Source organism: Nelusetta ayraudi, unplaced genomic scaffold, assembly GCF_046127955.1.
Source record: "Nelusetta ayraudi isolate G7.1 ecotype Tasmania unplaced genomic scaffold, CSIRO-AGI_Nayr_v1 ptg000005l, whole genome shotgun sequence".
Classification (NCBI taxonomy): Eukaryota; Metazoa; Chordata; class Actinopteri; order Tetraodontiformes; family Monacanthidae; genus Nelusetta; species Nelusetta ayraudi.
This window is the reverse complement of record NW_027466055.1, coordinates 1307399-1327387: the sequence shown is the minus strand read 5'-3', so window position 1 is coordinate 1327387 and position 19989 is coordinate 1307399. Positions and strand designations below refer to the sequence as shown.

Here is a 19989-nt window from a genome sequence, read left to right as displayed (position 1 = left end):
ATCGTTGTATGATTTACAGTATGGTTTACATTAAGTCGACACAGCCTGAGCAAAGTTGTGGAGAAGTACAGAACTACCAATGTGAACGCGCAGCACAGTCACAAAACTTTTTTTTGAGTGTGACGCAGCGCAGAAAGGGCGTGGCCCCGCGGAGAAGAAGAAGAAGACGAAGAAGAAGAAGAGAAGAAGAAGAGAAAAAACATAGTACGAGTTGATGTTCTTGTGTTCAGTGGCCAGCAGCAGCAGCAGCAACAGCGGCAGCAACCAGTGAAACTTCTCTCTATGGTGTCCGAGCGTCGACATGTTGATGCGGCAGTGTGGCTCCAGCAGCGTGTCCGTGGCCGCCGTGCTGACCCTGTGTGCCGCCGCAATGCTGCCCTCCAGCAGCGGCTCGACGTCTGCTGTCACCGCCGGAGGAGACGCTGAGCTGATTGGACTCAAGCAGCTCGCCGAGTTTTACAGTAAGTTTAAGATAAATGTTGCTGAGGTCCTCCTGCAAAAGTAACCACCGGGCATCGCATTGACTTCAGTCAACGCGAGTGTGTGTGTGTGTGTGTGTGTGTGTGTGTGTGTGTGTGTGTGTGTGTGTGTGTGTGTGTGTGTGTGTGTGTGTGTGTGTCCGACTTGGGAAAAGGAAAAACGCGACCCTGGACAGAACCGTGGTCAGCTTTGCCTCAACTCCTGACCTCCAACCCTTTAAATAACTTATTTTCCTTGGTGTGATGTGTAGCCTCGCAGCTCACATACATGCTGTATATATACATCATCTTTTATTATTATTATTTTTTAATATTATGTAACTTCAAGGCCCAACAACTGGCACAACGTGTAAAGCCGTTGTCGCTTGTCTACTGGATTAATGAATATTCAGGAATAGAATGGAAAAATGAAAACTTGGATGCAGGCAGCAGTGAATACTGGATATCAGTTACAGTCAAGTTCATCAACTGGCATGTGGAAAATAATTTTGTCAAGTTTGTCAAAGCGTAAAATCAGTCATGTGCTTTTTGTCAATGTATCTGTGTCGTAATATTACATGTTGATTGAAAACTGAATGAAAATAATGAAGAGTCGACAGATGGATCAACAACAGCAACAAACTCAAACACTGATGCAACTATTAAATGCAGATCGCGGCTGTGCATCTTTTTGAATTTTATAAAATAGTGTTAGTATGAATAGTTTTAAGTTTTCCAAAGTGTAATGCTAGAAGGGTAGTAATGACCATATTATACAGAATGCAGGCAAATATTTTAGATACATATACATTTTGGAATTTTGTTTTTTAAATTTCTAAATAATATGCTCAACATATTCAATGTAAATAACACTTTTTTGTATAGCATGTATAATAAAGGAGACTTCCAACTTCATTCCAAGACTCTGCCACTTTCTTCTCCAGGTGACATCCACTGACTCTCTTGTTCCACTTCTCTCTCTTCTCCCTCCCCTGCAGAAAAAGGTCTGTTCATACTGCAGAGTCAGCCGCTGAAAAGCTGCATCTCAGTGCAGGGCTCCGAGCTGGTGCTCAAGGAGTGCGGGAGGCCCACGGCAAGCATGCTGTGGAAGTGGGTCTCCCAGCATCGCCTCTTCAACTTGGGCACCAGCATGTGCCTCGGCCTGGACGTGGCCAACACCACGCAGCCTCTGGGAATGTTTGAGTGTGACGTGGCCGTCCCAGTCATGTGGTGGCGCTGCAGGCGGAACTCACTGTTTGGGGCGTCCCAGTGGAAGCTGGCCACGGCAGGACAGTTAGTGGTGGTCAAGAAAAACTCCTATCACGAGTGGATTCGGTACGACACCAACCAGGAAGGGCCCTGCTCATATCCGTACGAGGGTGAGTCGCCAAAACAACCGGCTCCTACCAACCGGCAGAATCTAAAGTACTTTTAATCGCCATGCGTCTCAACTGCTTAGGATTGTTGACATTTATAGCCAGTCTTTCAATGACAGAAATACACACTTTGTTGGGAAACGCACATGGTATGCCATGTGCTCTGCCCTTCAAGTACAACAACAAGTGGTACTCAGAGTGCACGACCGAGGGACGCGAGGACCACCTCCTGTGGTGCGCCACCAGCACTCGCTATGATGAGACTGAAAGATGGGGCTTCTGTCCAGTGCAAGGTAGGACACACAGCCACTTCCTGTCCAGCATCATACTGATAGACACTACCAGTCAAAGGTTTGGAGACACTCTATGAATTGAATGTCTTTTCTTTCATTCTCATGACTATTGACATTGCAGTTTCTCACTGAAGGCATCAAAACTACGTATGAACTCATATTGAATTATGGAGGAAACAATAAAAGTGTAAAATAACTCGAGCATGTTTCATATTTAAATTCTTCAAAATAGCCGTTTTTCATTTTTTTAAAAAGCATATTTAGAGTTATTAAACATGTTTTTCTTTGCTGCATGATTACATGTATCATGCTCATATATTTGATGTCTTCAGTATCTATCTGCAGTGTAGAAAGTTGTAAAGATAAAAAAAAAATTGCGTGTCAAACTTTTGACTGGAAGTGTACATACTGACATAGGCTCCTTCTGATGTCACAGTTTTAAAATCATACTTCTGTCCTTTACAAGTTTGACTGTTTCAATCATTTCAACCATTTCTCCTGCAGAAAGTATTTGCCTACTTTCACTTAAGCGCACATATAAACTTGTTTTGTTTTTCTGAAAATCAATTCATTGGTGCAGCCGTTTGCATCAACATACAACCGATATATCAGCTATGCTGTGATGTGATGGAAGGATAGGACATCACCTGTGCCCTAAAATTTTTGCAATTACCGCATATAAGCCCACTTTAGAAATAATGTAACGTTCCATTTAGTAGCGCAGCTATTGGCAAAAAGTTGTGTTGCGCTCACATTCTCACCTACAGGCAATTTAGAGTTGCCACTCAGCCTAATGTGCATGACTGTCGGAGGAAGCTGATGAAATTCCTGCATAGAAGCCATGCATACACAATGAGAACACACTTCACACCCAAAGGCTCCAGGCGTCCTTGTTGCTGTGAAGTGACGGCTCCAGCCGCTGCACCGCTGTGTCACCACCTCAAACATTTCACACAGATGCAGCCTCAGGTGAACCACTGTGATTTTAACTGTAATGGTTTTATTTGTAGATTCCAGCTGCGACCACTTCTGGGAGTCAAACCAGGACTTGCAAGCATGTTACCAGTTCAACCTTTACACCATCCTGACCTGGAGTCAAGCACTGCACACCTGCCAGGCTCAGGGTGGCAGTCTGCTGAGCATCACCAGCCTGGCAGAGCACAGGTACATCAGAGGTATGTCCAACGTATACGTATATATGGATGTATAACAATTATTTATTTTATTGACCAATCTATTGATTTTTCTTCCCGATTAGTCACAATTATCTGGTGTGATTTTATCATTCAGCAATTTACAATAACAATAACATGACGCGCCAACACTTACATTTTCGCGTCTTCAAATTTATGTTTTACGTGATTTACGTAATTGTTTATGTTGACTAATGGATGCAGCCCTGGTCTAACGTGTGTCATTGTTACATCTACAACGATACACTCGTACTGCACTACGATATTATACTCATTCATTTTTATAACTTGCGTGGAAGTCTGATAATTATTATGATGCCAGAAGCACAAATACACTCCATTTAAAACGTGCAAAATTCTTTGTGTGTCCACTGTGCATTAGATCGACTTGCAAGCGTGGGAGTGATGGTGTGGATCGGGCTCAACCACCTGAAGGAGGGCTGGGGATGGCAGTGGTCTGATGGAGCTCCTCTGGCCTTGGTCAACTTCACCACAGGTGCCAGTTTGCCACCTGACATCTGTGCATCTATAGTACAGCGGGAGGGCTTGAGGTCACAAGGGGTCACTCAGACCCAATGAATGCTGCTTGCAGCTTTCATTTTATTTCTTTTGGTCTTTTGTTTCCTTTGCCAGCTGCAAATGTTGTGGACATCAGAGCTTCTTCTTGCTTCTATTAGACAGTTGTTCATAAGTAATGCCGCCGTAGCAAAAAGCAAGTAAACCAAGTTAAGTTAACGAATCTGCTCCCATCAGATTTGCCTGCCAGCCCATTAAAAGACGACAGGCAGTGCGGAGTTTACAACTCAGCCCATGAAGGTCACTGGCAGAGTCTTTCCTGTGAGTCGGCGCTGCCTTACATCTGCAAGAAGACGCCTAACGACAGCCGCAAAGCTGAGCCACTAGGTGAGTGCGAGTACGTGTGACCGCACTGCATGCAGTCGCTGCTCCTGCTGTGGCGCCGCGGCCTGTGGCAGGAATGAATCATGTGCTGGTGCACACTGCAGAGAGAGAGAGAGAGAGGCTCTTCTTGCTCATGTTTCTTCTCCTTTAGCGATGTGGCCTCCACAGCTGCCGGGCACCTGGGGGTGTGAACTCTCTCGCCACAACTCTCCAGACCCAAACAGTGTGAACATCTGTGAATCGATGTTGGAAATTGATGTGCTCTCATTCCTCTTTCCGTCTGGATTTTTCTTAATCACGCAGAGAACTGGAGGTACATTCGTACAGAGTGCGCTCACGGCTGGTGGCCTCACAATGGCTTCTGCTACAGGCTGCTGCCCAAAGCAGAGGCAGGAAGCTGGGAGGAGTCTTCCCAGGCCTGCACCTCCGAGGGGGCCAACCTCACCAGCCTCCACTCGCTGTCTGAAGTGGAAATGCTGCTCAAAGTCATGGCGAACTGTAAGGAGAATCATGCAGCAGCCACCACATTTTTTAGAGAAACTTTTTGGACGATGTTACGTTACATTACGTGTGTAAATCCTACGGCCTTTCCAGATTCCAGGCAGGATACGGAAGCATGGATTGGTCTTTGGAAACCGGCGGCAGCGCCGACTGTGCAGTGGTCAGACGGCTCACCAGTTACTCTGACACTCTGGCACCAGTATCAGCCGCCTCGCAACCTGACAGACGCAGCACTCTGCGCCAAAGCAGAGAGTCGGGTAGGAAACGACAAGTGCTTGATATTTTATTTCAAAACCAGTATTAATTCAAATCCACTGCTATTATGGGATGGGACGGATATTTAATTCTTTTTCTGTATTCGTTTTCTGTATATCTGAATCGGACATGTTTCAGGATCGGCACAGTTTAAACTTAAATCTGTGTAGTTTTGATGGTGGTGACTTATGGTTTTCTGCCTTGTCATGGCAGTGCACCAACAATGCCTCAATTTAAGAGCAACACACCCATGCGCCTACAAACGGGTGTTTACAAAGTGCGGGCACTGCCCCTGAAAATGACAGCGTGGGTTTGGAAACTTGGAAACGCACTCCGTCTTTGCGATGTGCCGCTTTGCACCAGTCGCACACTCCCACGTTTCTCCTCCCAGTCTCTCTCTGAAAACTTCCCCAAAAGGTTTCAATTCGCGAATGTACTCTTCTTTGTAGTGTTGCCATGCACCAGTGTTACCCTGGATCCACCGACTGACCTTGACATTGTCTGTAACCTCATTCTCAGGAAGGCAACTGGCTTCTGGTGCCGTGCGGCGAGCCACTGGCAGCAGTTTGCAGAAAGGAAAGCCAGAATCCTGTTAACCACAGTGCACAGAGCTGGGATGACGGTTGCCCAAAGGTAGGAACAAGAACTGGCAGAGTGCTCGCACAGACACACCCTGGTCAGTTCGCTCAGCAGCTGGAGTTTCTTGGAGGTAAACAGCAAAATCTGGCTTTACCGCAGCTGTCTTGAAAACAGAGGCTTTGGCCCGAACTCAGAAAGACCTGGCAACCTGACGGGTTGCCATTTTTCTTTCTTTCTTTCTTTCTTTCTTTTTCCCCCTTCTGATCCGATTAAACCTTTATGTGAAGAAATCAAATACATGTTGTGACCAAGTAGCAACAGTGCCCCCCCCAAACACACAATGAACTGCTTCACTCCACTGTTGACATTTAGTCTGGCATTCGTGTTGCTGTTTGACTCTGTTTACAAGAATATCAGAGCTGTGAGTCATCTGGCTACCTCATGTCCTGGATCAGAAGGCCAGAGGTGCCTGACTGCGCAGGTGAAATGGCAGAAGGAATGCTTGAGCAGTCTCCACTGGAGTCTGCTGCTTAGCCTGTGGATTGTTAATGCGATCCAATGGGAAAATGCAGCTTGCTGTGAGTGAAAGACCTGGTGTGGAAGATTTCCTGGCATCTCATGCACAGAGAGCATTCTGCAAGCAGTGTTTAGAATGATCTCAGAAAATCCATGACTGGGTTACTTTCAAAAAAACAAAAAAATACTTTTTACTACTTTTTGGTGGTGCAATTTATCACCATATGTGTGGCAGCTCTTAATGCAAACATAAGCACTTATATTAGAAATTAGAAACAATTTGTTTTGTTTTTGGGACGTTAACAAACTAATTTAATTCCCCTGAGGGAGTCATCCCAGGGGAATCAATAAAGTCTGTCTATGTCTATGTCTCAAAGTCTATTCTTGTTTTTGTTACTAGTTTGTGAAATGTTCGTCCATTTCATACAAGCGATGCCTTTAAATCTTCAAATTGCAATATTTTAAACAGTTTTCCTGGTTGGACCTGATTCCTCTGTAGTTTCACAAAGCTCTGATTGTCGTCTGCAAGCGGATATGAGGTGTAGGGTGTCCCAAGTGTATGGAGGACGGGGGAGGAGGTGGATGAAGGGACAAAGTGGGGGAGGGCAAATTGAGACCACTTGTCAAAACATCCCCAGTGCACGTCACAACACACAGACTCGCATAACTTGGACCAGAATACACAAACAAGTAACAATGCACAGAAAAATGCATTCAAAGGTCAGATTAGAAAACTCTGTTTAAATAACACTTAGGAAGAGCTTTACTTGAATTCCCGTTAGTTTGAGTGCTTTTTAGTTCTATGTTGGCCTGGGCAAAAGCACATTTAATGTAGTTTTTCTTTGAAAGACTTTATGGGATGCATTGATGCTCTTAAGTTGCTATTTTCTGTATATAAACTCCATCAGACTGACAATCTATCTCATAAGTAGCTGCTGTTGTCGACAATGTTGTTTCGTTCTTGTTTGTTACACATTTGTTCCAAGAGTTTCCTAACTTAAAATCTTAGCAAATGTTGAAAAAAAGGTTTGTACAGTTATCAGTGCACACGACAATATTCCTTAAAAAACCAAAACTATGCTGGTTTTGATGACACACTGTGAATGTTTCAGGCCTGGGTACGTTATGGACATTCCTGCTACAGGGTTGCCGGCCATGAACAGACCTATGAAGATGCCATGATGGAATATTACTGCCAGGGTCCTCTTCTCACGGTGGAAAACAGGTGCCTCTACTTGGGAGGAAAAAAAACTGTCTTGATTGATGTGGTTAGACAGCTTCCTCCTCACCTGTGTGTCCGCTCCTCCTGGCAGGTTTGAACAGGCCTTCATCAATAGTTTACTAAGTGAAAGTGGGGCAAACAGTAGCACGCACTACTGGATGGGCCTGATGGAGGCGGAGGACAGCAAAGAGTACCGCTGGCTGACCAGCGTCTCCAACATGCCTCTCACCTTCACCAACTGGAACAAACACCAGCCAGGTGCGTTGGTGCTTCTCTGCTTGCTGATGAGAAGTGAACACGCTTCCACTCCCAACATCCGCGTTGTCTTTTTGCAGTACCTTTTTTACAAAATGTTCTTTTTCATTCCCTTTCTGTAGTCAGTTCTGGAGGCTGCGTCGCCATGTCAGGTGGTCCAGCTTTGGGTCAGTGGGAGGTGAAACACTGCGGATCTTTTAAAGCCTCGTCCCTGTGCAAACAAGACATCAGCGGCTACCAGGAAGTGAACGTGTCAGACTACCACCCGTACCCAGACACGCCCTGTGCCCCTGGGTGGCAGTCACGAGCTGGGCTCTTCTCCTGCTACAAGGTAGGGTCGTCCTCAGTTCACTCTTTGACAGTGTTGGTTATGGTGAATGCATAAAAGCAGCATTGCATTTCATTTCTTGCCGTCTTAAATATATACACTAAAAGTCAGACACATCCTTCTGATTGAATGGGTTGTCTTTCATTTTCATGACTATTTACATTGTAGATTGTCACTCAGGGCATCTAAACTATGAATGAACACGTGGAATATGTATTAAACAAAAAAGTGTGAAATAACTCAAGCAAGTTTTATATTTTAGATGATCCAGAGTAGCCACCCTTCATATAAAATATATCAACATCAAGAAGAAACAGGGGTGTCCAAACTTTTGACTGCCAGTGTATCTGTGGACAAGCTTGCAACATAACCCCTGTGGTGTTGAGGTGAACAAAAGTACATACAAATGGCCCAGAACAATGCAGCTGGATCGCAGAAATTTCAATTTGAAACGTTTCCCACATGTGGTCATCCTGAGCATTCCATGGTTGACCAGCTTCCTTCCTTGAACAAAATTGGAAGTGCGGCTGCTTGCGGCTGCTCCTGCTACCAGCTACTGCTGCTACCAGCTACTGCTGTTACCAGCTACTGCTGCGACCAGCGACTGCTCATACCAGCTACTGCTGTTACCAGCTACTGCTGCGACCAGCGACTGCTGTTACCAGCTACTGCTGCGACCAGCTACTGCTGTTACCAGCTACTGCTGCGACCAGCGACTGCTCATACCAGCTACTGCTGTTACCAGCTACTGCTGCGACCAGCGACTGCTGTTACCAGCTACTGCTGTTACCAGCTACTGCTGCTACCAATGACTGCTGCGACCAGCTACTGCTGTTACCAGCTACTGCTGCGACCAGCGACTGCTGTTACCAGCTACTGCTGCGACCAGCGACTGCTGTTACCAATGACTGCTGCGACCAGCTACTGCTGTTACCAGCTACTGCTGCGACCAGCGACTGCTGCGACCAGCTACTGCTGTTACCACTACTGCTGTTACCACTACTGCTGCGACCAGCTGCATTTTTAAAGTTGATAAATACTGTAATAGGAAGTAGAAAATGTCTTCTCTTAAATGAACCCCCCCCCCCTTTTTAACTGATGGTAAATATCCGTCCTTCATCAGACGGTTATGTGATATAAATTCAGTGGATTTGAGAAATGTTCCATCTAGTTTGTCAGGTGAGGAAGCATGTAGGTATTGTGCTGAATATTTCACCATCCTGTAAGTGCTCTCACAGCACGTTGTTCTCTTGCAGGTGTTCCATGATGAGAAGGTCCTGATGAAGCGTTCCTGGGTGGAGGCTGACTTTTTCTGCCAGGCTCTGGGTGCTCAGCTTGCCAGTATCGTCCACTACGAGGAGGAAGTGTTCCTGAGGGATCTTCTCAGCACCATGTTTGAAAGGTGGTGTTTCCCTCTGGGAATTTAACTCACTTGCGTTTGGGGCAGAATGTACACATTTCTGTTGACTCATTATTGTTTCCACTGAAAAAAGTCATTATTTTACATTTCTGTTACTGTAGGAAACTTGTTTTAAAAACGACTTTGTGGTTTTAAATGATTTACTGTAACACACACCAATCAGAAAGGTCTCTTCAGAGCAAACTGCACAAGTGACAAAAAAACGTCTTCAATCTGTCAAATCCCTACAGTCCAATACAAGACCACATGTGATGCAAAAGCAGTGCTCACATACTGTGGATTGTAGGTACATTAGGTCTACATTAATCAGCAGCAGCATTTAAAATACTAAACACTATTTGCCTCCAAGATATTTTAACTGAAGTCAGAGAGAGCCTAATGATAACGACAAAGATAATATATTTAAGTTAATGATCTTATATTGCAGATCAATTATGAATTATTATGTTGAATGTTCTCTGCTGCCCGTAAAGTCAGGCTATCGTCCTGGTTAGAGGACAGCTGGTCTTTTGTTTGCCTTCTGTGTTGAAGGAGTGAGTTGTCAGCCACTACATTTGAATTTTTTTCTTAGCCTTTTGTTTGAAGTCAACCGCTGAGAAAACTCATGTTCATGTAAATAAATACCTCTTCCACAGAAGGCTTTCATTTTTTTTCTTTTTTACTTTTGATTTTGGGAACGCAAGAGTAGCCATAACACCAAAGTCTGAAAGTTTTAGTTGCAGTATGCTGTCTGATGTCTAAAATCCCAAAGTTAAAATTGTCCGGCTTTGTGTTCTCGTCCCACTTCCTTTTCTGTAGAACAGAGGGCCGCTGGTTCTGGGTGGGCTTCAATAAGAGAGACCCCGAGCACCCTGGAATGTGGAAATGGTCCGATGGTTCGTATGTAAGTTTAAGGTCTCAACAACATGCGCTGCGGTTACAAACTAGAAGGTGCATCTAAATGTTTGTGGGCTTGCGGCAGGTGATGACGCCGTTTGTGGACAAGAACGACGAGGACGACAGGAGGAACTGCGCCGTGTTCAGTGATCTGAGCGACGTCCTGGTGCCACAGCCGTGTGACGCCAAGCACGAGTGGATCTGCAAGCTGGACAGAGGTGTGACACCATCGCACGGCTGCTCTTTGCACGCTGCCACTGTATGGATGTACTGTTCTGTGTACTGTACTGCAACATCTTACCCCACAATGTCGTCTGTTGCAGGTCACACGTTAAAAAACCCCTACTGGTACACCGAGCGTAAGTAGTGTAATTCTGTTTTCTGAATGTGGCAATGCTGAAGCTTCCATTTTGCTGGTGTTGATGAGGTATCTGATCTGCTGCTGTGTGACGTAAGCAAGTCGAGCCGTGCCGATGCTCCCTAATTCCTCTTCCTGTATATGTTGGGAAAAAGGTACAATGAGAAGGTGCAATTGAGAGCAAAGCATTTTGACTTCTTTTTGTAAAAGGGGTCTGAAGTTAACGGCCCATTTTGGTGTCTCTAAAGCCGACTTGCTGCGCCAAAAAGGACACAGCTCAGTACTGAAGCTTTCAGTTCATTCATAGATTTTACCATCATTCTATTTTCAGGTTGAAAATGAATTGTAGACAGATTCAATGAGGATTATAGTTTTGTCAGTAGGGGTGTTTGCATGTAGAGCAAACATTAGATTATTTGATAATTATTATAACATATAGCTTCAGTCCTGCTGTGTTAGAAATCCATGGAAGGTCAAAGTGGCTGATTGTTATTCAGCTGAACTGCTTTTTTACCAAAATTCTCTGTGTTCAGAAAGCTTTGACCTTTATCGTGGTTTGCATTAGTTTTTCAAGACCTTTCCTCCAGAGTGTGTGGTGCTGTTTGCTCCTTCTCAGAGAGTGAGCCCTGGGTGTTCTACCGGGGGGCCGAGTATCTCCTGGCCAAGCAGCCCTTTGACTGGAGCAGCGTCTCTCTGGCCTGTCAGATGATGGGAGCCTACCTGCTGTCCATCCACTCCAGGGAGGAGCTGCACTTTATCAAAGAGCGCCTGCAGCAGGTCAGTCAGTGTCACTGCAGGCAGTCATATTGAGAAGATTTCTTTCTTGTTAAATCCAAACTCCACAACCCAGAGCGCAGGAGAAACGCTTATAGAAAATGGACGGATGGATAGAAAAGCGCAAGTGAAAACTTTATACATTGTGCAATTTGCCTCAGGCCATATTATCATTTTATTATTTGCAGAAAAAATAATTGTGTTGTTTTTTTTTTAAAATTACAATCACATTTGTTATCGTAGTTTTTTTTTTCTCATTAGTTAGTTCAACAATGGCATTGAGTGCAGATAAGCCAAGCTGTATGACTGAAGAGAATTATTGCATTAGTGCTCCCATAGATAATGAACCACTTGATGCTAATGGTAGCATGGTTAGAAATCTAAATGTACCTGATTATATACTCGTTTTTGCTACACACTGGGGGCCCCCTGGTTGACTGGGATACAGTTGTATACAGCTGAAGTGGGGGACCTAATAATAAATGTTTGTCTGTTCCTGACTTCCCCTATCAGGGTTGTAATGTCACTCTTCCCGTCTCTCTCGCTTTTAACATATCCCAGCGATCACTGGGCCCCACTGACTGGTGGATCGGCCTCTCCATCGGGCAGCCTGGGGAGGAGGTCAGGTGTGTTTTTCATGGAGCTCATTCATCATTCTGTACCATGGCCAGCAGCTTGGCCAGTGCTTATTTCAGCAGAGTCTTTTTTTTGCAGATGGAGTGACAAGACTGATCTAGAGTTTCAAAACTGGGCCAAAGTGAGCGGCAGAACCAGGAAAAACGGGTTGTGTGTCACCATGTCGTCTTCGACAGGTGAAGACTTGCAAAGGCACTCACGCTTGTGAATTTCCTCATTGCGCCTGTTTGGGCGTTGAGCTTCTGAGTGTGTGTGTGTGTTGCAGGGAAGTGGTCAGCCAGTAAGTGCAGTGAGCCTCATGGATATGTTTGCAAGAGAAAGACCGTGTCTGTGCTGGAGACCCCTCGGGAGCCACACTACATCGGGCAGTGTCCAGAGAAGTGGCTCTACTTTGGCCATAAGGTGCAGACACACAATTGTTGACAAAATCTATACAAAATTGTCTGGATGCAATTTTATTTAATTATACAGTTATACAATTATAAGTTGTATGCACCTTAAATCCTGCACATATTGTTAGTGTTGTTTATATTTTTGCATGAACAACATTTTTTTGCACTCACAAGACCTATCTATGTATAGTATGTTTATTAGCATTTAATTACATGTTAATAACCATGTCTTTGCATGAGGTGTTGCAGTCAGCCGTCGTTACGAATTAATTTTTTCCATAATATCTACAGATATCTCTTAAACATCAAAAAGTGTAAAACAAATGTTGAGTTAATTTTACATGTGTGTGTCTGCCTTTGTGTGTCTTTGTGCGCCTTGGCAGTGTCTCCTTCTTCACCTCCCCGACAGCCCAAAAGAGGGCAAGACCTGGAAAGATGCCCTGTCCATCTGCTCATCGTTCGGAAGCTCACTGGTCACTATAGAAGATGAGATTGAACAAGGTAAAGACAAGAAAACAAAAACAAAAAAACCCCACAGCTTTCCTGTTGACACATTTTTAAAAGCACTGTCTGCCATGTACATCCACATGCATTCATCCAGAATTTTACAGTATTTTATAGTTACATGCTCTTTATTTCCCCCCCAAACTGTTACATTTGCACTTGGCACTATGCCAATTTTTTCATACTGTCAGCTTTGTAAAAATAGCCGGTTATGTAATTTTCTATTGTTTTTATTATTTTTATTTTAGTTATTGCATGCTTCTATATTTTATGTACATTACTCAGTTGACTGGAGCCCTGTTACTATAAGAATTTCCCTCAGGATAAATCAAGTATTTCTGATTCTGATTCTGATCCCTCTCAACCCCCACGGTGCAGCTTTTGTGACCATGTTGCTCCAGGGAAGCTCGGTCGGGGTTTGGATTGGCATGAGGGAGGGCAACTCCAGATGGACCAGCTACAGCAACTGGTCGCCCGTTGAACCCAGAAGTTATTTCACTGTAAGAAAACAGTTTACGCCACAGACTTATCCACAGTGTGTCATGTCAGAAACATTACGAAACAACTTGCTTTCTGTTTCTTTCGTGTTTGATACACAGCGAAACCCTAAATCACAGAAAACTGCACAACAGTATTATTTAAAAAACGATCTCCTATAAAATAAAGGCTAGATATTAATAAAGATCAAAAAGTACACATTATGTCGGTGTCTAACATCAGTGTACAGCAGTGTGAGTGAGTCTTTAGATGAGATTTCAGTGTATTCCATGTGGTGATGTGTTCCTGTGTTGCACCCCAGGAGGATGAGATGCTCGGTGGACCCTTGTGCACCGTTCTGTCCAACAACCACAACTTCCACCTGACGGGGAAGTGGTACGATGAGAAGTGCAGCGAGGGCGGCTACGGCTTCATTTGTCAGAAACCTCAGGGTAGTTTGTCTTTCCCTTTCCTTGCTCTCGTTTCTCTTTCGCCTGTATGACATTGCACCCCAGTGGTGAAAATCCCTCAGCTGGACTCTCAGGGCCGGGTTTACTAAAGGTTTACTCGCAGGAAAACGGACAATAACGTCTTTAGACGCGCAGCTAATGAATGACGAAGCTGATCTGCCAGGAGGCCACGATGAAAAAATCAGGGGGGAAATGGGGAGTTTTTACAAGCCAGTGAAACATGAAAAACATTTGTGAGTTGTTGAATTAAGTCGTTCTCTCTCAAGCCTGCCAGTGTCTCACTTTATCTCACATCCCCTGTTTCTTGTTTCCTGCTCTCTTTTTGCTTCCTTGCAGATGTCACCAAACCCCCCACCCACTCCTACCACCACCCGCCTGCCAATATTGAGTATAGGGGACGCAACTACAAAGTTGTCTCCGGTAACATGAGCTGGTACGATGCCATGCAAAAGTGCAAAGAGAAGAATTTGGAGCTAGTGAGCGTGACCGATGCCTACCACCAGGCTTTCCTTACTGTGCTTGTCAACAGATTAGGAGTCCCTCACTGGATTGGACTGTCTAGTCAAGACGTATGTATCCGTGCAATATACACTGTATCAACTGCCTGCAACGTGCGTGTCCGCGGCTGTGCTGTTCATGTTTTGTGAAAAACAAAAGTCACATTAGACAAAATGATGAGTTGATAAGTTGATTATTAAATCTGTAAAAGAAAAAGAAAAAATGCCCCAGGCAGTAGTCAGTGAGTGAGATGAAGTATTTGTTGTGGCCAGTTTGAACATGTGACAAACAGATACAAACATCTACTTCACTTTAAGCAAGATACAGCTGTTCCAAACTCCATTTGCCAAGTTAAGCTGCAGTTCATCTTCCTCTGTAACTTGGGCTAACAAGGACTTGTTGATATTCATAAAAAAAACAAAAAAAAATTGACTTGCCTCCAAACCACAGCAGTTTGCGTAGTGTGTCTCTAGTGAGTATCTACAGGAAATGAGTGAGTCAAACAAGTTGGGAACTCAGATCGTTTCCCAAGTAGAACAAAGTGAACATTCTTGTTGTGCCACGGTGAAGCACTGCAAATAATATTCCATTTTTAAAGTTAGGGATTAATAAGAACCAGACAGGAAATTATTACAGCGAATAGAATGGAGCTGAAAACTTATAAAGGGACTTCTTTTACACTCTGATTATTGTTTGTATGTTTCTAATTGAATTTGTAGGAAAGTGCACAGAAATAGCTTGTGGCAACTGCGTCACATGAAGGCCTCTGGGATTTGTTCCCATTCTACACTGCTCAGTGCCTGGACTCACCATGGCACTTTTTAAATGGGCTCTAACCACTTGGAAACGTTATATTGATTGTATGTAGCGGTGAGATGTGAGCAGAGACAGAAGAGAAAAGACAGTCAATAACAGGACAATGATATGAAGCAAGACCACTAATAATGACCATGGCTGTGGTTATTGCAGCAGATGCAGATTTCTACAGCGTCTCGCTCGGTGTCACTCTGGCGACTGACTGCGCTTCCCTTGCAGAGCGGCATCAATTATCACTGGTCGGACGGCAGCGACACGGTGTACACGCACTGGGACGCCGTCGACGACGATGAAGACATTGTGGTGCGAGAGTGCGTGTACATGGACGTCAGCGGAGGGTGGCGCAGGGAGGACTGCGAGACGCCGCTGCCTGGGGCCCTGTGTCACGGTCCTCAACCAAGTCAGTGGTTAGTTGCTGGTTACTGTTGGTGTGCAAAGGGTTCACAATGTGACCGACCCCCTCCTGCCTGTCCCACTGTGCAGGCAGCAAACTGTTCCGGTCGGAGACGGTGTGCCCCCCCACCACGGTCAAATTCGAGCGAGGTTGTTACCACTTTGAGCCGGTGGTGTACAAACGTACGTTCAAAGAGTCGAGGGAGCACTGCAGGCTGATAGGTTGGTACACTGCGCACGATCACATTACCGCTTGTCATGAAAAATGCAGGAAAAATAACAAGAATATCAAGAAGATGCACAGCTGCAGTCTGCATTTAATAGCTGCCCACTGAGTTTTTATCATCAGTCGACTGCTCATTATTTTTCATTCAGTTTTGCATCAATTTGTGGCATTACGAGACAGATACGTTGACAAAAAAAGGTAAACAGCTGATGACTATACTTTGTCAAACTCCACAAAAAATGTTTTCCATGTGCCAGTTCATGAACCTCACTGTGACTGATTGATTGAACTGTTTTCATTTTTGACTCTATTTACTGAACATTTATTAGTCTAGTGAACAAACAACAACAGCTTTACGTGTTGTGCCTTGAAGTTACATCATTAAAAAAATCATGATCGCTAATGTGATGCGAGCTGCGATGTTTCACATCACATCACGGAAGTCAAGTGATTTAAAGGGCCGGAGTTCAGAAAAGCCGCAGGGAAATAATGCACAACTCCGACCACAGCTTCCGCTGTCCTCACTGCCCAGGGTCAAGTTCTCCCTTTTCCCAAGTCACACACACACACACACACACATGCAGATTGCAGTTACCTACATAATGGTAGCAGCGTTCAGTGTTTTCTGTTGGGGCAAACTTTATTTGGTGTTTTTCCACCAGAACAACAAAGGCACAATCCAGAACTTTCCTTCTCATGCCTTTGCCAACCTAGGTTTAAAAACGTTGCAGCATTGAATAAGAAATTAGATGTTTAGCTATCTACTTATTCTATTTAAGTGCACTTCATGGTTTCAATATCAATACAACCACAGTATTTTGTCAAAAAAGAAAAAGTTCTTGATTTTTTTGTTTTGTGTTCTTTCTTAAATTTCTAGGCAACACCACTGATATTTTGACCGTTGATACCGAGAAGGAGAATCGTTTTGTTCTGGAGCAGCTGTGGTCTTTAGGTTTCATCCACCACACGGTGTGGTTGGGGTTGCGACTCAGCAACGACAGTAAGGATCCATGATGGCTCTTCCTATGAGATATTGACAGTCCCCTCAAACCCACTCTCATACAAATCTGGCCTTTTCCGTTCAGCTGAGTCTGTGAGCTGGGTGGATGGCTCACCTGTGGACTACAGCAACTGGCCCGGCAAGTCTCCAAACACCAAGCTGCTGCCTGCGGACTCCTGCGCCACCATGAAGGCTGTCGACGGCGTGTGGCAGCTGTCCCAGTGCAGCCAGCAGCTCGGCTTCGTCTGCAAAACTGTTGCGTCAAGTAAGTTGGGGCCATCTTTTGCATCCACCTCTTGGGGTGAAATAAGAGCAGATTTATTAAACCGCATGTTGTCTTGCAAGAAGAAGAAGAAGCAATTTCCCAAACCTCTATTCATGTGTCTTTCTCAGCTGTCTGAGGGTCAAAGCAGGGGACGTCGCTAGTTTATCGCAGAGCTGCAAAGAGACAAACAACCATTCACACTAAACATTCACACCCACCAGCAATTGACTAAATGTGCCACTATGTCTTTTCTTTGGACTGTGTGAGGAGACTCTGGAGAGAAGCCCAGACAGCTTGACTTATTTTGCCAGGAAAATGTGCTTTCTGCAAAGCAATATTGCACCACAAGAATCTCAACTAAGGTCCTATTATCCTAAAATGTATGAAGGTATATGTAGAAAAGAAATGTGCTTTAATGTCAATTGAAAATTAACAAAAGTGTTACAACAAAATCAGTGTCTTTGTATTTAGCTCTTTATTGAAATGACTCTTTAAACACTGAAAAAAATGGATGAAATGCAGCTATTTTATGACTTACTTACTGTTAATGTCATTTCTTCAAGTTCAGCAGGTTGGATTAAAAAGCTTATTATTGTGGTGTGGTCTGTCCTAAAACAATGTTGTTTCTGTCCAGGAAGATTGTCATCATAGATTAGTGTCTGTTGTTTCGAATGATCTCACTTCTCTAAGCACTAACCACCATTTACCGTAAGTCTTTTCTCAAAATGTAACTGTTTGTGGTCTATTTTTCAGATGTAATCCCAGAGGTGGAAGTGGAACCACTGAAAGGTGGGTTGTACTCTTATTGCTTTGACGCTTGCTTTAGACAACCCCATGTGTGCTGGCCCTGGCTGCAGGAAATACACCATTGAATGGGGTGCGACTGAGCTCAGCTGGAAGTGTCTTATTGAACTCCACCTCTCTGTGCCTTTCAGGTTTACACCACAGCGTCATCCCCGCTGCGGTCCTGGTGGCCGTATTGATCTTTGCCCTGCTGGCAGGAGCAACATGGTTCGGGTACCAGAGGGGCGTCTTTTGTTTTCGGGGCCTCCCCACCTTCGCCAGCGCCTACTACAGACAAACCAGCACACAGTCGTCCGAGTCGGATGGAAATGTGCTCATCACAGACATAAGTGGATTCTCAGGACAATAGCAGGAGAAGAGACGTCCTTCTCTTTATTATCTCTCTGTTTGTCCACTCGCCATTTTCGCCATCAGGGACAGAAACGCCGTGCGATGCTGTAACGCTGCCGTGCCGACTCCTCAGGACAGTGACGAGGTGACGACCACACAGTTGTTGCTTTTTAACTGAGAAGTTGTTTGAAGGATCCCTCTTGTTTCTTTCATTTTTTTTTTAATTTTTTTTTATTTAAAGGGTTAGTTCAACATTTTTGCAAATCTGCCTATTGCCGTAATTGCTGTAATCATGTGACTGGGTATATAGAATACAATGGAAGCCTTTATCAATCCCACATTGGGGACATTTTCATAATTAGAGCAACAATACAATGCAAAAAAATAAACTATATTAATAATAAAAAAAAGTTAATTTCTTTCAAATATCGATGTTTTTGCGTCTTTGTGGTTTACAGCAAGGATTTATTTGGGCCAAAAACCAAATACGGTAACTATGAAAGCATGTAACCACCATGTAGCACCACGTCTGAGGTGCACGCTGCCTCGCTGCCTAGCGACACACTCAACAAAGTAGTTTACAGTATTTGCTTCATGTAATGGTACATATTTATGCGTTATTTCATAGCGTGTTCTGTGAGAGCATGTTGAAGTTGTTGCATTGTGTAATTTGTGTTTTGGACTTGTTGGGATTTGTGATTAATTGTTGGTTCTTGAATTCAGTGGAATTCGATCTCAATTCAAATTTGACAGTTATTGGATAATTGTATGATATTACATTCATTCATTTTCTACATCTGTTTCTCCTGGATTCAAGTTGATGTAAAAAAAAAAATAATAATAACTCAGCAGGTAGCTCCTGAACCAACCTGTATGATTCACGCTGTGGATTCACAAGCTCTACATTTGAGAATAAATCTGTCAGCCATCACAAAGACATTGAGAGACGTTTTTGCTTGTCATTATGACCAGACAGGACAAAGGGAGGGGGGGGGGGGGTGCTGGATCGTATCCCAGCTGTGTCTGTGTGAAGGCAGGGACACTCCCTGGACAAGTTGCCAGTTTATTGCAGGGTCACACAGAGAGCCGGACAACCATTTGCACTCAAACTCACACCTCAGTCTAGACAATCTAGAGTCCCGATTCACCTCACATGCATGCGTTGTTAGATTGTGTCTTTGTTTTGTGGTGATGGTGACCTGCACTGTTCACCTCCACTGTGTTTGCTGAGCGGCTCGTGTCTCTGCCCCCTGCATCTCAAAACAACAGGCGCAAGAAGTAAATGGAAATGGATCTGCTCGTATGACGTTTTAGGCATAGATCATGGCAATAGGCAAATTTGCCAAAATGTTGAACTACCTTAAAGTCACTGTAAGAAGACGATGGTTATGAAGGGTCCTTTTAACATATGTTGTTCAGTTATTCAGTCTATCCAGGCTGACTAAAAAAAAATTATATAATTAAATTGAAGAAAATATACCAAAAACACAAAGCAAAGATTTCTTGATTTGTTTTTTTTGTACAAAACTCAGTGTTTAGACATAGACATAGACATAGACAGATTTTGGTAGGACTGTTGGTATTAACAGAATAACATTTAATTAAAAAGAACAACTGTAAAAAGAAAATGAGTTTTTTCAATTAAATTGAGGCTTTTGCTTAACAGCCTGACAGGCTCCAGAGCAACTCTTCTAGTAATAAATGGGATATAACAAGACACTAATATCGAAATTACGGTAATAAGGACACCTTTCAGTATATTTTGTTGAGTTGCTGTTGAATTTGTTATCTGGTATGACACCTTTGCCGGTATCACTTATAAAACCAATCTGAAAATAAATTGTTTATATATTTATAATGGTTTATATAATAAC

The 19989-nt window shown here is 43.9% G+C and overlaps 1 protein-coding gene across 3 annotated transcripts; it reads left to right on the top strand.

The window, feature by feature from the left end:
• Positions 1-150: 150 nt before the first annotated feature.
• On the top strand, positions 151-19050 carry pla2r1 (phospholipase A2 receptor 1). Of its 3 annotated transcripts, none has more exons than XM_076047640.1 (30): positions 153-461; positions 1457-1837; positions 1954-2127; positions 3138-3302; positions 3703-3816; positions 4074-4223; positions 4524-4718; positions 4815-4978; positions 5496-5609; positions 7184-7296; positions 7385-7551; positions 7671-7879; positions 9133-9278; positions 10095-10179; positions 10258-10390; positions 10496-10531; positions 11147-11307; positions 11818-11930; positions 12019-12116; positions 12206-12342; positions 12716-12833; positions 13215-13336; positions 13636-13765; positions 14120-14352; positions 15317-15497; positions 15581-15712; positions 16594-16716; positions 16802-16981; positions 17735-17770; positions 17917-19050. In XM_076047640.1, exons 1-30 carry the CDS (start codon positions 302-304, stop codon positions 18132-18134), a joined length of 4488 nt encoding a protein of 1495 aa, XP_075903755.1. In that variant the 5' UTR covers positions 153-301; the 3' UTR covers positions 18135-19050. The 3 variants fall into 3 exon arrangements, 2 of the variants coding, with proteins under 2 accessions (XP_075903755.1, XP_075903763.1); XM_076047648.1 differs by having other exon boundaries at positions 154-461; positions 11866-11930; XR_012929110.1 differs by lacking the exons at positions 16802-16981; positions 17735-17770; positions 17917-19050 and having other exon boundaries at positions 151-461; positions 15317-15504.
• Positions 19051-19989: the final 939 nt, after the last annotated feature.

What these genes read in the sequence shown, in the direction of transcription:
- pla2r1 (XM_076047640.1), top strand. Translation starts at nt 302, where the DNA reads ATGTTGATGCGGCAGTGTGGCTCCAGCAGCGTGTCCGTGGCCGCCGTG. An exon ending in CTGCTCATATCCGTACGAGG is followed by an intron (nt 1,838 to 1,953) that starts GTGAGTCGCCAA and finishes TTTCAATGACAG; the next exon opens with AAATACACACTTTGTTGGGA. An exon ending in AGAGCACAGGTACATCAGAG is followed by an intron (nt 3,303 to 3,702) that starts GTATGTCCAACG and finishes ACTGTGCATTAG; the next exon opens with ATCGACTTGCAAGCGTGGGA.